Here is a 15,895-nt window from a genome sequence, read left to right on the forward strand (position 1 = left end):
GATCACACTCCTCAGCCTCCCTGGTAAGGTCTATTCAGGGGTACTGTAGAGGAGAGTCCGCCGGATAGTCGAAACTCGGAATCAGGAGGAGCAATGTGGTTTTCGTCCTGGGTGTGGAACAGCGGACCAGCTCTACACCCTCAGCAGGGTCTTCGAGGGTCCATGGGAGTTTGCTCAACCAGTCCACATGTGTTTTGTGGACTTGGAGAAGGCATTTGACCATGTCCCTCGGGTGGTCCTGTGGGGGGTCCTCCGAGAGTATTTGGTGCCGGGCCCCCTGATACGGGCCGTCCGCTCCCTGCCCTTTGTCACCGATTCTGTTCGTAACTTTTATGAACAGAATTTTTAGGTGCAGTCATGGTGTTTAGGGGGTCCAGTTTGGTGACCTCAGGATCGGGTCTCTGCTATTTGCAGATGATGTGGTCCTGTTGGCATCATCGGCCCGTGACCTCCAACGATCACTGGCTCGGTTCGCCGCGTGTGAAGCTGCTGGGATGAGAATCAGCACCTCCAAATCTTAGGCCATGGTTCTCAACCAGAAAAAAGTGGAGTGCCTTCTCCGGGTCAAGGAGGAGATCCTGCCCCAAGTGGAGGAGTTCAAGTACCTTGGGGTCTTGTTCACGAATGAGGGAAGAATGGAGCAGGAGATCGACAGGCGGATCGGTGCGGCGTCCGCAGTATTGCGGACTCTGCACCAATCCGTAGTGGTGAAGAGAGAGCTGAGCCGAAAGGCGAAGCTCTCGATTGACCGGTTGATCTTCGTTCCTACCCTCACCTATGGTCATGAGCTTTGGGTAATGACCAAAAGAACAAGATCACGGGTACAAGCGGCCGAAATGAGCTTCCTCCGTAGGGTGGCTTGGCTCTCCCTTAGAGATAGGGTGAGAAGCTCTGCCATCCGGGAGGAGCTTGGAGTAGAGTCGCTGCTCCTCCGTGTTGAGAGGAGCCAGATGAGACTATGTCTCTCAACTAGCCTGGGAACGCCTGGGGATCCCCCCGGACGAGCTGGAAGAAGTAGCTGGGGAGAGGGAAGTCTGGGCTTCTCTGCTTAGGCTGCTGCCCCTGTGACCCGACCCCGGATAAGCGATGGATGGATGGATGGATGGATGGATGGATGGATGGATGGATGGATGGATGGATGGATGGATGGATGGATGGATGGATGGATGGGAGAAGTAAACTTTATAGCATTTTGTAAATCTTACAATGTTCGTGTAGTAAATTTTAATAATTCAAAAAATTATTGTGCCAAATGTGGGGCACTGTGTGCTCTGGCTGCTTGTTGGCTCTGGAAGGCTCACTGAATTTCTTTCTCAGCAAATGTACAGCGACGATTCTGGACAGCTTATCTGTCCAGGTCTTGTAGCTTCTCTTCTTTTGCTACATTCTCAAAATGATTAAAACAGAGCATCGTTTATGTGTTGTTCATGTTTATCTTTGTCATTTTGTTTTTGTCAGTCTGCACTGTCTATTGGACATATACTAACATTCTATAAACTAATTTATATGAGTTATTTTAAAGATTAGATTCAATTAAATTACCAGTGGGTAAGGTCAAGAAAAATAGATGCATTTTGTTAAAAAAAAATTAAAGAAAACATTCTGCTATAACAGGTAAAAAGAAAAGTATTTCAAAAGAAGAGCCACTTGTACTTTTTTCTCTAATGAACATTTAATGAATCTGGTGATTATCTTGTTATTAATAGAGTAATCTGTGTCACTAGAGGTCATTTGGTTTTTATCTTTTCTCATTTTATGTCAAGTGACTTTCACTATGACTATGCCTGATCAAATGGCTATAATTATTATAATGTTCTGCCTTTGATTTTTGTAGCTTGCATTTTATTTCAACACAGTACTTCTAGATATACTTAACAACTTCTTTGTTTCTAAAAGATTGAGCTGCAGCGGGATGAGTACACACTGAAATCACTGATAGCAGCTCTTTATATCCTATTGTCTCCTCCCTTCATACAAGCAACCGCATCAGTGTCTGAAAGTTGCATGACGACCACTCCAAGTAATCCACATGTAGACTGATGCTGCATCAGCCAATAAGTTAAACAACACAGAGGCCCATAATTATTAGGAATTATTAAAACAGGGAAATAATGCCACAGAACAGTTTAACTGTATTTCAGCATGTATGTTGACTACTATATTGAAAGGAAAAGCAACCTGAGGCACAGTATTCCTTAACAAAACAAAAAGGACCAGTAACAAAATTGCCATCCTTCCTGGTTACAGCAGTCTGTCATGTTGTTGGATGTTTGTCACATTACTTCCACAAACCATTTTCAGTTTACATTATGGTCCCGGAATATATCGAGATTTGTCTCAACCCCAACACAATTGTTTCATCACAGGATGGATAAGAGATGAAAGATGAACACAAAGCCACAAATCACAAACTTCCATTCTAGTTTTATATGGCTGTGATGTCCAGATACCAAAATGCTACTACCTTTACCAGTGGAAAGAATATAGGGGTGGAAAAACACAGTGCCTGTAACAAAAGGAGCGCTTGAACCGAACTGAGACTGTACAATACTAAGAGCAGGGGCATGGAATTAGACTTTGTGGAAAAATATAATGACCAGAACTTTCTGACATAGGCTAAGGGCCTTTGGGTATTTATAGAACATTTGTTGTCATCATCTGAGCTGTTTTATGTGCATATACCGATTGTATCTGCTCCTAACCTGCAGTTTGAGAGCAGTTTGCATATCAATACTCCCATGTTTGGTTAGTTGTGTGCATGTAGGTGTAATGATACAAAATCACATTAATTTTCTCAATCAAAACTTTAAAACCTGAGCATGTCTTAAAGTTGAAATTGTCCAAAGCACTTAAACATCGCAAATCATACACCTGTCAAATACTTTCTTGACAAATCAGAGGAGTACAATCATTAATTCCATACGCTACTCCTTGCCCAAACACATTGTTAACATCTGTTGTGTATAAAAATATCTCTCTTCCATTAATTTGGATGCCCGAGTTTTCATTTCCACGCTGTACTGTGTGCTCAGCCAGGCAGTACATGAGAACAGGGTAATGGACAGATTATGCATAATAACCTTGTGATGCTTGTTAAGGATTATGTTTGTTCGTGCATGTCCGTGATGGCACAGTGTGTGCAGTGTTATGACAGCCAGCGTCTATCTGTCCCCATATTTGTTTTGTCACACCACACCTGTCCCCGCTACGCGCCATAATCTGGCTAAATAAATCACATTACGATTTGGCATGATTTAGAATTATACTGAACTCCTCTGTTCAATCCAAATCAAAGTAATAAGTTTCATTTACACACATATGATTACACTAATTTAGTCCTTCCCATCAGCCAAATGGAAAATATTTTTCATGTTATTGTAAGTTTTCTAAACCATGAGGGTGATTTTTCCTCATTAAAGCTTGAATTTAATGTGTGATCATCGTTTCGTTCCGTTTCGTTCCGCTCTCTGCCGCTTATCCGGATCCGGGTCACGGGGGCAGCAGCTTCAGGAGGGACGCCCAGAGAGCCCTCCCCCCGGCCACTTCCACCAGCATGTGTGTGTGTGTGATCACAGTGTGTGTGTGTGTGATCATCTATCTATCTATCTATCTATCTATCTATCTATCTATCTATCTATCTATCTATCTATCTATCTGTCTGTCTGTCTGTCTGTCTGTCTGTCTGTCTGTCTGTCTGTCTGTCTGTCTGTCTGTCTGCCTTTTTACTTTTTATCAGTGTAGACATGGAAAGACACATGACAAAAAGTGAATTAAGTCACAGATTGCACAACCAGCACATGCTTATCAAAAATATTTTTTCAGATTTCAAAAATGTTGATAAAATTTTAGAGATTTTGATAAATAAAATGTATTTCCTTTTTATACAAATTAATCACAGGATAATCACATAATAATTCTTCCTTTCTGCCTTGTTTTTTCTCTATCCTTCACCCAGCTATTCCCTGAGACGGGGCCCCGACAAGGAGGAACAAGAGTAACCATCCTTGGTGAAAATCTCGGTCTGCAGTTCAGAGATATCCAAATGGGTGTGAGGGTGGGCAAAGTTCCCTGTTTGCCAGTTGAGGAGGAGTATGTAAGCGCAGAGAAGTAAGCTGGTCTCTTTAATCAATGCAAATGCACTGACAAAATGACCAACACTCAAATATACACCCTACTATATGGAATAGTATATAAGTCATATAGAGTTTAGGCATACATTGTAATCCAGCATGAAATTTTTTTTATGCACCTGGAGGTACAGGGAGGGTTCAGCAGACAAACAACCTCATAGCTTAAACCTCTTTCATTTTTGCCATTGGACTGGGGTAAAACCTGGATGAAAGGCTAACAGAAGCTCTCAGAAATCTGTAGAACTGTAGAACTCCTTCAGAAAGATGGGAGTAAACTGGGGCACCTCTCAGATAAGAATGTTAAACTAAACTATCATGAACTTTCTGATTCACAGAATTGTGTGTCTGCTGAATGATGCCACTAGCTACAGGGTCCAGGAAGCTCAGGTTGAGGTGTGTGTGAGGGACTGTGTAAATGACTACAGAGCCCTCTCCTCCAGGCCATTCACATTTGTGGTAAGTTTATTTTTCTCCCTTTTGTAAGTGGATGATGTAATGACACTGGTTTTGTACCTGAGCCAAATTTTTATCCAGTGCTGTAAAGCCAAATCTGCCAAATAATATTTGTTTGTAGGACAGCTTTCTGCTTGAAAATATGTTGAAAATATATTAACACAATGCAACACCAGAATATTTAAAAATTAGCTTTAAAAATAATTTCTATGACATAAAATGCAGTGTATATTTCATTGGGAAAAAAAATCTATATCCTTTTTTTTTCTTTCTAGACTCCATACTTCACCCGTATCCAGCCATCTCAGGGGCCCATTTCCGGGGGCACCCGGGTCACCATTGAGGGAAGCTATCTCAACGCAGGCAGCTACATTTCAGTCAGATTTGCACAACAGCCTTGCTTCTTTAAAAAGTAAGGAACATTTTCCCCCACTAAATTCTATAATAAATGTCCTTGTGTGGAATGTGTGTTGTGGAGAATTGGATTAGGATCTGACTAATAAAACACAAAGATTATTATATACACTATTGAAACATATTTAGGATTATGACTTGTGGCACTGTAGATAATAACAAAAAAGTAAATAAAATACTAAAAATTACCCAGGTTCATATAAAGATATTACATGTGCATGTAAGCATGTCATTAGTATGTGTCGTGTACACACACATCATCTCTTTGCAGTCATGCTGGCTTTCCCTTATTTACCTTTTTCAAAAAAGCAAAGAATCACACCATTTGCTACCATGTCAAATGCAAGGATTAGCCAGTCATTGCTAATCTTGAATAGAGTAACTGTATGTTGACTTTGATGTCACAGTAGTCAGTCTGATGCTGTAGCCTCCCTGTGGTAATCCAACAGATTCCACTTTAAAACAGCTGTATGCACAGCACACACATCTGTGTACTCCTTATCTGTAACTGATGAAGTGTGTCAATGTGTTTGTAGCTTTAAATATTGTGGCTGTTCTTTGTGAATGGAGTTGCCATGGTTACAGACTGAAGGAGTTGGATGCAGGTTTTGCAGATTTTCTCTTACAATTTATCTTTATGAACTCTCTCTCTCTCTCCATCTCTCTTTCACTCTTTCTCTCTAAATACAATTGTACAGAGGCAGAAAAGAATGGGATACACACCACACAATGGCTTGCTCTTTCATAGACACGCAGGTCCTGTATAGACATGGCCTGGAAAGGCAGCAACCACTTGTGGTAAATACATATTAGATTATATAGCTACTTTGGTCTCCACCCAAGATGAAAATAGATATTTTTTAGAGACAAGAAAACATCCAAACACACTTTAACCATTGTCTCCAATCATCCCTTGACCATTGTTATTTCACTATAAGATTTCTAAGCTTCCTATTGTAAATACAGTTTGTCCTATCTTACATCTACGTAATGTGAATAATGTGCTCCTTTTAATTTACTTGTATCAGAGCCCTATATAGGGAAAAGCAAGCATAGCTGCCAAATATGAGGTGTAAATGTTTAAGTAATGGAAAATATTCAAATCACTTATTTGTACAGACTTTACAGTACACTGCCTTGCATTGTTTGCTAAAGACTGTGTAGCACTGAAAAACACTAAGCTTTGTGATTCAGGCAGGGTTAGAGATCGTTCATGTTCAAAAATTGTTAAGTGAAGCACATTTGGTCAATATTGTAATTTTCTAATCAAATAAGTGGGTTACAATGTGGTTTAAAGAGAAGAGGAATAATTGGTTTTCAAGGCTGGACACTGGTAATTACTTGCACGAGTTAGTGATTAAATATATCACAACTTCAGCTTGAGCCTCAGTGTTTGAGGAATGCATTAAAATGAAAAAGCCATCATTTTCGTTAGTATTGCAATATTATTATAATTCTAGATCATACTCTGTATTGTTTGTTCCTGAAACTCATTCTCCCTGTTGGACAATATAGTTTCTCTCTTCGAAGTATTTTTTTCTCCAAGTATTTATACATTTATTTGTCTCATAAGTTAATCTTTTCATTAGATCTGATATTCATTGGAGTAAGAATGGTCCATAGATTTTTTTGTTTTAAGCAAATATAAATTTTGAGCCTAAATACACTCAGCCTCACTGAAATCTTTTGGTGGATCATCATTTTCCTTCTGCCTTTGCTCATTTGGTCTGTCTAGGAGGAATGCCCGTGAGATAGTCTGTGTCACCCCTGCTGGTATAGCACCGGGCAGCACATCAGTATTGGTAGATATTGATGATGCGGAGCTTAGAAATCCAGAGGTCAGGTTTAACTACACTGAAGACCCCACTGTCCTGAAGATTGAACCAGACTGGAGCATTGCCAGGTACATTTTATCACTCTTTTCTCAACTTTGTTTAAAGTTATTTTCTATGTGCTCTTGTGTTGCTCTTTTATTACATCCATTCTGCTGTAAAATGGAGCCTCTCTTGACTTATGAGATGCTGCAGGAGACTCAGAACAGAATGCACTAAAACAGAAGTGATATTTGGATTGCTGCAGCTGGTGTTGTTAGAGGCTTATGGCTTAAAAATGATGTCTGGAACTTCTGCTAATATGAGAGAGTCCATACTGTTTCAAGGCAGTGTGAGCAAATGTAAACACAACAATATGTTCTGACAGTTTGTTTAGCTGTGGGTAAATTGATGCTGCCTCTAGACATTTTTCATCAGAATTCAGCAACTGCTTGGGTGATTGGAAAATGCTGAGCATCCCCGTGTCAGCTCAAATAGCGTGATTGAATATCAAGCTGAAAACAGATCAGCCGTGCAAGACTTGAGTTCTTTTTATAACCTGATGTCACGCATGACAAAAATTCCATATCCTCTCATTTAGTCTTGTAAACCAACATGACACATTTTCCATCAAACCTATATAATACTGTATGACTTTACTGCAAAATTGGGCATTTTCTTTCCAGGAATATCTTTTATTTTAGAATGCTGTTAAACATGTCAGAGAGTAGCTAGAATGCAACAGTGATGGTCGACAAATCACAGTGATTAATTTAAAACATATAAAACAATTGGTTTTTCATTCATTAACTTAAATTTTGCTCCGTCAAAAAAACCAAACAAACAAACATAAAATTATTATATCATTTTTTTTGTGCTACTTTTACTAAAGTCCAAACTTTTTGTTCTGCACTGCTATTAATCCTATGTCAAAATACTGGAGAGGCTGAACATTTTCCTGATGACATTTGCATGTCGTCTATGCACATCTGACATTGTTTCATTTCTAGTCACTTGGTTATTTAATTTATAGTAATGAAATATTGAGGCATGCTCCACCCATGTCTACATTGGTTCTCACTTGGCACTGAAGCTTTCTCCCACAATCCGAGGACAATTGGAGGACTGTTTACTTGAGGATTAGGTATAAACAAGAGAGTGCATGGTTGTTTGTCTTGATATGTTAACCCTGCACTGAGCTTGGCATAGTCCAGGGCGTACCTCGCTTCTCACCCAACGGGAGCTGGGATAGGGTTTTGCCCATCAGGTTTGAACTGGCAGGAGCTGAGAGCAAATCACAATCACTCACACTGTGAGGTTGTTTGTATTTGCAGCAGTTGAGCTTAGAAGTTGTTCTACTTGAGGAAGCTCAATCAGGGGTGATGATCTCAGATAAACGGAAACATGCTTCCCAGGCTCCTCTAGGTTTGGTCCACTGTCCTTTTATGTGGATGAAAAGCACGCAGACCCGTCCACCCCACCCCCACACACATTTAGCTCTGCAAATAGCTAAAATACTGCAGATTTGTGCAGGTGGAAGCTTTAATTTGGCCTCTGCCCTTCAGATGTCCACTTTCACAGTGGTACTTTCATTCAGGTAGAGAGTGTAGTGAATCAGTCTGATGTGTTATCTGATTGCTTCAAGTCTTACTCACAAAGCTCTGCACTTGGTGTGACCACATGGATGAAAGGGGAGGATGAGAATCAACAACAGTGATAAATTGAAAAAAGCCGAAGTATTTGCTTATTACTTGAAAGGGGATCTTCTTTTCTTTTTTAAGGGGATTTTGAAAAACTTACCTGGCATCAGTGTAAGCAACTGTCCAATTAATTATGAAGCCTCATTGCTATTACAATATAATTTCTCTTGGTGCTTTAGTGAGTTGTTTTAAGTGTCACACTGATGTGGACAATGACAATTACTGTGTTTTTCTGCATTTAGTGATGACATGGAGCCTCATGTTAAGGAATGTGGCTTTTAATGTTGCTATCAGGCTGGATTAGATTAGGTCTTTGCAGAACCTCAGGTCATGGCAGGAACAGGCTCACAGGCTTTCTTACTCTCTCACTAAGTGGTATATTGCCTGGATTATTTATCTGATTTTGCAGAGAACACCTAACCCTTCCATTATTATAGAATTGTGTTAGTCTAATAATTGTAATGCTACACATGGAGTTTACTGCAGGAGTTGCAGGAGTTTACTTTCCAAGAAATAGATCCCAGGCTTGTAAACCACTTGAAGAATACTGCAGCTTAATTATAAGAAAACTTTTTAAAATCTTTTAATGTAAGCTATATTTGATATATTTACAGTTTATGAAAAATTAGTAGACATAAGTTGATTAGATGCGATAACTTATGTACCAACTTACCAACCTGTGTTTTATGTCTCTGCAGTGGTGGGACTCTGTTGACAGTGAGTGGGACCAATCTTGCAACCATCCGAGAACCTAAAATCAGGGCAAAATATGGGCAGGCAGAATCCTTCCATGTAAGTATTTTCACATATTTCCATTTTTAACATGTACATGTAACTTCTTACTTGCACTATACATACAGGCTTATTAAAATATGGTGTAGACCCACACAAATTCAGTTATTCTTTTTTTGACAAATATATTCATGCTTATTACATTAAGTAAGGCCATCTACAGCCAACTACCAGTACTTATATACCGGTAGTCCTGCAAGTAGTGGCATACAGCCTGTCTGTGTGTTGCTCACGTCCTCTGTCTCTGCAGATACAGCTTCCAACATCTGACACTACCTCAGGCCATGTAGCTTTTTCAAATGTCACTGCATTAAATGAGTGTTACTGTCTGAAAACAAGAGACACAAAGAGACAGCTTCTGAAAAAATGTGGGGAGGATAAACTTCAACAAACCTGGCACAACGTGGTTCCATTGGAAGTTTGATCCTATAGATAACCCTATAGATCCTATAGAATCACTATACATTAAACACTTGGTTATTGTCACTATTAAAGCTCTCAAAAAACAAAGCTTGAAACAATACTTCAATGGTTCATTTTACAGCACACATGATGCATCCCACACTGTCTTTTTTGATTACTTTCAAAGGTGCGCTTTGTGATTGTGCATGGTTTCAGTGCAATTTTTTTTTTCTTAAATCATTGGCTTCTCTTGATCGGTTAGCTGCCTTCTCCCTGAATACACTTCTCTAGAGACAACACAAGGGTATAAATGTCAAAAAAACACTGGTGAAACAGGTGTCACACCAAAACATAAGAAACTGTGTTCCAGTCAATCGCTGACAATAAGGTTGGGGTGGGGGGGTTATTGCACATTCAGATGTAAATATAAATTTACTCACCAAACAGTTGGAGCTATTCTAGTGTAGCACAGATCCACTTTCGATTTCAAAACTTTTATGATGATTTTAAATTTCATTTAATTTAAATTGATTTTTAATCATCTCTTCCTTAGCCCATTGCTAACATTTTCTGAGAATGTAATTCATTCCAAAATGTTCATGTTATTTTGCTAAAAAAAATGCCAGCTGCTACATAAGCAAAGGGGGAGGAAAAAAAAAGGGTCATGCAACTTTAAGAATTGGTGATACATAATAATATCATATAATATGACATAAAGTAATGATTTAATGTTTAAGGCAATGATATATACCATTAATGTAGACACCATGTAATACCATTTCTGCCCTCTTTATTTCTGTTTCCTGTCAGAACTGTACGGTGTACAACAACTCCGTCATGGTGTGCCTGGCCCCCTCGGTAGCAGATTCAGAGTTGGGGTTTTCTGAAAGTGGCACGGGTCCAGATGAAATTGGATTCTACATGGACAATGTGAATGCTCTAGTGGTGGTCAACGAGACTTTCAGCTACTACCCAGATCCCGTGTTTGAACCATTGAGTCCCTCTGGAGTGCTGGAACTCAAACCCACATCGCCACTCATACTCAAGGTTAGAATGGCATAAATGTGGTTGCATAAATGTCCTGCTTCATTTCAGAAATGGATGATCGAGGAAGACCCTTTTTTCTAGTGTCAAGTTCACCTTGGACTGTGAGAACATGCAACTCTTTAGGTCTTTTTCTTCATTGCCAAAATGAAATCTTGAGTGAGCACCCTCTAAAGTTCTCCAGTGGGAATAAAACGATTGATGCTGACAGTTTGACAAAGTAGGCCACAGAGAGTTTTGAGGTACATGGGAAAAAATATTATTTTAATATCAAGCTAGGATTTAATTTAGCCGACAACATTATCGCTGCCGCTGAATACAACTGTTTTGAGCTGGAATTTTGGAACAACTCCTATAAAAACGTAGGGCTGCTCATGGCTCAGAGGAGAGATTGCCCCTGAACCCAATCCACATTCCTTCCTGGGTGCAGTAAAATGCCTCCCACTGCTTCTGTTCCTGGCTTGTAAAGGATGGTTTGAATACAGAGGTTAAAGTTCACTATCACCATTTAGCATGCATGCAAATATAAGAAACCAGCTATTTTCTCTCAACATGTGTAAATTTCTATTTGCTTCAAAGTTAATTCGACATCATGACATTAAGTCAAACCCTTTTCAAATTCTTTTAAAATGATGGACCTTGATTGAACTATTAGTAGCTTTTTTTAAACAGATGCCATAAGAACATCTCTTAAAGAAAATATACTCAAATTATTGTGAACATGAAAACAGTCTACATTAGTTCATACAGTACACAGCACTGGCAGATATATTTGTGATAAGATTTTTTTCTTCTTTCCTAGAAACATCACTTTCTACACTTTTACACTCAGCAGAATTTTCTTACTCTCAGTTTGACTTCAAGGGTCTTACATCTTTGGAACCTATCATGCATTATTTCTGGCTAAGCACAAATACACAGGAACACATTTACACTGACAGAAAATACATAACCCTAACCCAAAAATTTATTTGCAAGAAGTCATAACTGAAACTTGACAGCAAATGTAAGCACTGACCAGCACAGAGTCTTACATTCACCTTAGCTACAAATGTTACTGCTATTGTCTTCTGCTGCCTTGAACCCACTTACATAGCCATATTTAAAATTGTGAACATCCATTTAAACTGTCAGATTAATTTCTACTGCTAGAAGGCACAGAAAGAGAGAATATACAAAATACTCGTGTGTGTATTTTGGAATTAAAAACCTGTCTTGAACCCCTTTGTTATCAATAGAGCTTACAGTGGTTACTAACACAAAAAATTCTTCTAGTTAAAAACTAGAATGAAATATTTTTACTGTTTTTATCAATTATTTTAATTAGACTGCCTGGTATTTATTTCTTCTGATCCGTGTGTTGTAAATATGTTGCCTTTGGGTTAAATTCAGTTCAGTGCCTCTTCTATCATCTGCCAGTGCCTATCTTATTTAATATCATGCAGCTTGAGCTACACTATTTATGTCCCTGTAGAGATTGAAGGCAGCGTAACCAGCGTAATTTATTCCTTAAATGATCATTTATTTCAGAAAAGCCTTTTGGTAATTGCCAAATCTCCTGCTTGGCTTACTGGTGAAAGTGTCCGACTATTGGAGAGGCTAATCAGATAGAGAAAGAAGCATCCTGATCGGTCTCGATGTGGAGCTTCCATTTCTCAAAAATGTGTGTACCCAACTCACAAGCAATTAATTTCTAATCTGAAGTGTCAGGCACGTTTGAACTTTGATGTGGTGGTTGGAGAACAATATTTATCGAGTCTTGGTGCTTTGTGAGTGCTGTGCAGCGTGTGTGTTTTCTGAGATTGTGACGCTGCATGGCGCGTTTTCCTTGCAGTGTTCATGTGTGGCCGCAGCTTCACGTGTGGTTTCAGCCTGAGCTCTGTTTGTGTGTAAGCTGCTGCATGTTTATAGGGTTGCAGTGCAGGGCTTGGTGGCAGCCCACAGAGATGACAGAATTGGAAACCAAGTCTTTCTCCGGGTCTCACCATCAAGCCAGTGGGGGACAGGACAGCTATCACTTCTCTGTCTGCTCTGCCTGTCTCATTTGCTTGTTGGCTTTTTTATTTCTCCTTAGTCCTTTCTTTCATGTTGGAGTGTATTAATTGTATCTTTCTGGAGCCCTCTCCTAATATTTTATTTGCTCCTTGAGGATGCTGTCCTGATATTTTTGCAGTGATGTATCAGCTATATCTGTCTGTTTTACTTTTGTGGTCCTTAGAAGCTGCAGACACAAACTGAACCCCAAAAAGCACGCACACGCACACACACAGGAGTAGATTTGACCAGGCCAGATTTTACTAAGACGGGGCAGTAGAATTCCAGAACTAAACAAATTTAGAAAAACTCTTCATCGGAACAGGCTGGACAGCACAAACAGACATCTGAATGAGCAGGCACAGAGGGTTGAGCAATGAATTGGCAAAGATGGACTTGGGAGCAGTCCTTTTAAAACAGCAGGCAGGTGTGGATGATTAACTGGAGGTGAGTTCCAGGTGTGTAGATCACACGATGGAAATGAACCAGGAAGCAGCCCCCTCCAGACTGGAAACAGACAAGGGAAACACAGACAAGGAACAGAAGGGGAGGGGGAGAGAGAAAGCACTAGAGAAAACTCTTTCCGTCTTTGAACACCACTTACTGTGTTCTTACATCACAAAGAAAATGGTTTAAGAAATGGAAAAAAGTGCCTTGATATTGAAATGGACAGAACATAAAAATTAACTGAATTGAGAAATTTCTACACTTTGTTTATGTGACAGAATGATGCTCTGCGACCCAATTTAGCAGGATACTAACAATTCTACAGTAACTATCTGATGAATGTGAGTATGGTTAAAGCGAAAACTACAAATAAAGGTTTATTTTGTATTTAAAAAAATAATAAGTAGTAGTTTTGTCCATAAATGTGTCCATAAACACTGGGAAAGTGATATACCCAAAGATCATTGTGACATTGTTAAAATATCTAGATCACTTGCTGCAATGCTAATAAAAAAAAATATAATCAACTAAGGACCGTGGTAGTATAAATAATTCTCAAATATTTAACATTTGTGTCTGTCTGCCTACAGGGACGTAACCTGATTCCAGCAGCTCCGGGTAACAGTCGTCTGAACTACACTGTGCTTATAGGAGAAACCCCCTGCATCCTCACGCTGTCAGAGAGCCAGCTCTTGTGTGAATGGCCCAACCTCACTGGACAGCACAAAGTCACGGTCAGATAAAAACTCTGCATTCATTTCTTCATGTGTCTCCACTACGGTTGAGTTTTAACTTTCCATTTCTTTGGCCTCGGAAGCGCTGTGGTGATTAAAGTCTTCGTATAAATGAATTCTAACTATATTGCATGATTCATTTTAAATATAAAATTTTATAAGAAAATTATACTGATTGTATTTTACATAGGTTCTCTAAAAAAGCTTTGCAGTAATTTTACTCTAACTTTGACATTACAGATTTGTTTATGTAGAAATCATACAATGGATCTTCTATAAAAGAGTTTTCTCTGACAGGATGGTGAGATTGATAATAATTCTCATGTGGACTTAAATTAATGAAATGTCTTTAGGTTTTGTTTCTTTATTTTGATTCAGGTTGTTAATTAACTGGAAAAGCACATTGAGCACATGTGCAAATTGTTTCCATATCTATATCTAAACTATTTTTTATTCAACAGTTTATTCTCTTTATTTTGCAATATTATTAGTTCAGAAGTTACAGCACCTCTATAATTTTACTGAAAACAATAATTTGATTATACCTGATCGCAGGGCCTGTGCTCTAAGAGTGCGCTGCCACAAAATATTGTAATTTTTTTTTTCACATTACATTTTGAACTACTTCCCAGACCAAATTAATACCAGCACCTTGAAAAAGAAGCTCAATGGAATTCACTGAACTACAAAATAAACTAAAAATAATCTAAAAGCTGAATGTCTGCAAAAATTGAGCTGGATTATGTTAGACACATGTACTGAGAGATAAGCAAAGCATCTGAGTAACCACATTTATGACAATTTATGCCTGTGAAAAGTCATCTGTCAGCAGTGTCCCCAGTGCACAATCATAAAAGGTGGTCTTAAGAATAGAATTGTTTCTGCAGGATGCCCCTGATATGCAGACACTAAGCTCATCGCTAAGCTCTAATCCAGGAGCTTCTTTGGTTGCATAAACCTTTCTGATGTGCAAATTTTCCACCTACTCCCAGCAAAATCCAAGCAAAAGTCACTGTCAGATCATCTTTAAGTTGTGGTACCTGTTCCTTTTTTCATAAATAAAACTTGTATAGAAATACTGGTCCAGGAAAAAAGTCAAAAAGCAGCCTTACAGGTGTCTCCCTTGACAATGGTTCAGCTTTTCCTTGTCCAGACTTTTGAGCTATCAGTAGAAAACCCTGAATTACTCTGACTGGAGCGGACTTTGAAAATCACTCTGCAGCTCCTCGAGCATCTGGAATGAGCAAGGTCAAACCTGTCGGGCGACACAGTCCTTAGTCTAAATATATTTAAATGTTTGGAGGTCCCGCCAGTACACCCACTTATCCCCCTTTATCTCCACCTCCTGGCTCTTTTAAACTTCAACTCAGCAATGTCATTTTACACAGTCATTTAATTGTATCTTTATGACATTTACTCCCTGATAGCTACATCCAATATTCCTAGAAAGCCACATTCAAAGTATCCATGTAATTCAATATGATAGCGCTTAACAGAACCAGCCAGATCGCGGGTAAAACACTCATAATCCTTTGTCCCCTCTTTTTTGAGTCGAATGTCATGTTGGATATTGGAGCGATACATGTTAGGGGGGTGGTAGAGTTAGTCCTTCTGACAATTGACAAAGAAAAAATAGAGCTGTCTGTTTCCATCTCTTCTTTTGTGTGTAACTGTGTGCAATTACTGCTTATGTGTTTGCAGGCGCATGTGTCTGCACAATTGGGCTTGCCGCAGAGCAGGGCACAGCTGTAGTGCAGTAATATTCCCCCTGTAGAACGACCTAGATAGAGCGCAGCCCAATGTGTGTCCAGATGCACTTTGCTGGAGTGTGTTTTTAGTGCGTGTGTCGCCGTTTCTCAGCTCAGCTGTGTGTCGGCAGCTGTGTGCCTCCCTTGAGTTTTCGAAGAATCTTGTTTGCTGTTTTGGCCCAAAGC

At 39.3% G+C, this 15,895-nt stretch overlaps 1 protein-coding gene across 2 annotated transcripts in view; it reads left to right on the forward strand.

Annotated features, from left to right (window-relative positions):
• Positions 1-15,895, forward strand: part of LOC101062161 (plexin-A1-like) — a 161,722-nt gene that overhangs the window by 122,918 nt on the left and 22,909 nt on the right. For both annotated transcript variants that reach the window (XM_029833920.1, XM_029833921.1), the window contains exons 13-19: positions 3,956-4,107; positions 4,466-4,586; positions 4,859-4,995; positions 6,733-6,900; positions 9,207-9,300; positions 10,513-10,749; positions 13,818-13,961. In XM_029833920.1, coding sequence (XP_029689780.1) covers positions 3,956-4,107; positions 4,466-4,586; positions 4,859-4,995; positions 6,733-6,900; positions 9,207-9,300; positions 10,513-10,749; positions 13,818-13,961 — 1,053 coding nt within the window. The remainder of the gene's footprint in view (positions 1-3,955; positions 4,108-4,465; positions 4,587-4,858; positions 4,996-6,732; positions 6,901-9,206; positions 9,301-10,512; positions 10,750-13,817; positions 13,962-15,895) is intronic.

This window comes from Takifugu rubripes, chromosome 3, assembly GCF_901000725.2.
Source record: "Takifugu rubripes chromosome 3, fTakRub1.2, whole genome shotgun sequence".
Taxonomy (NCBI): Eukaryota; Metazoa; Chordata; class Actinopteri; order Tetraodontiformes; family Tetraodontidae; genus Takifugu; species Takifugu rubripes.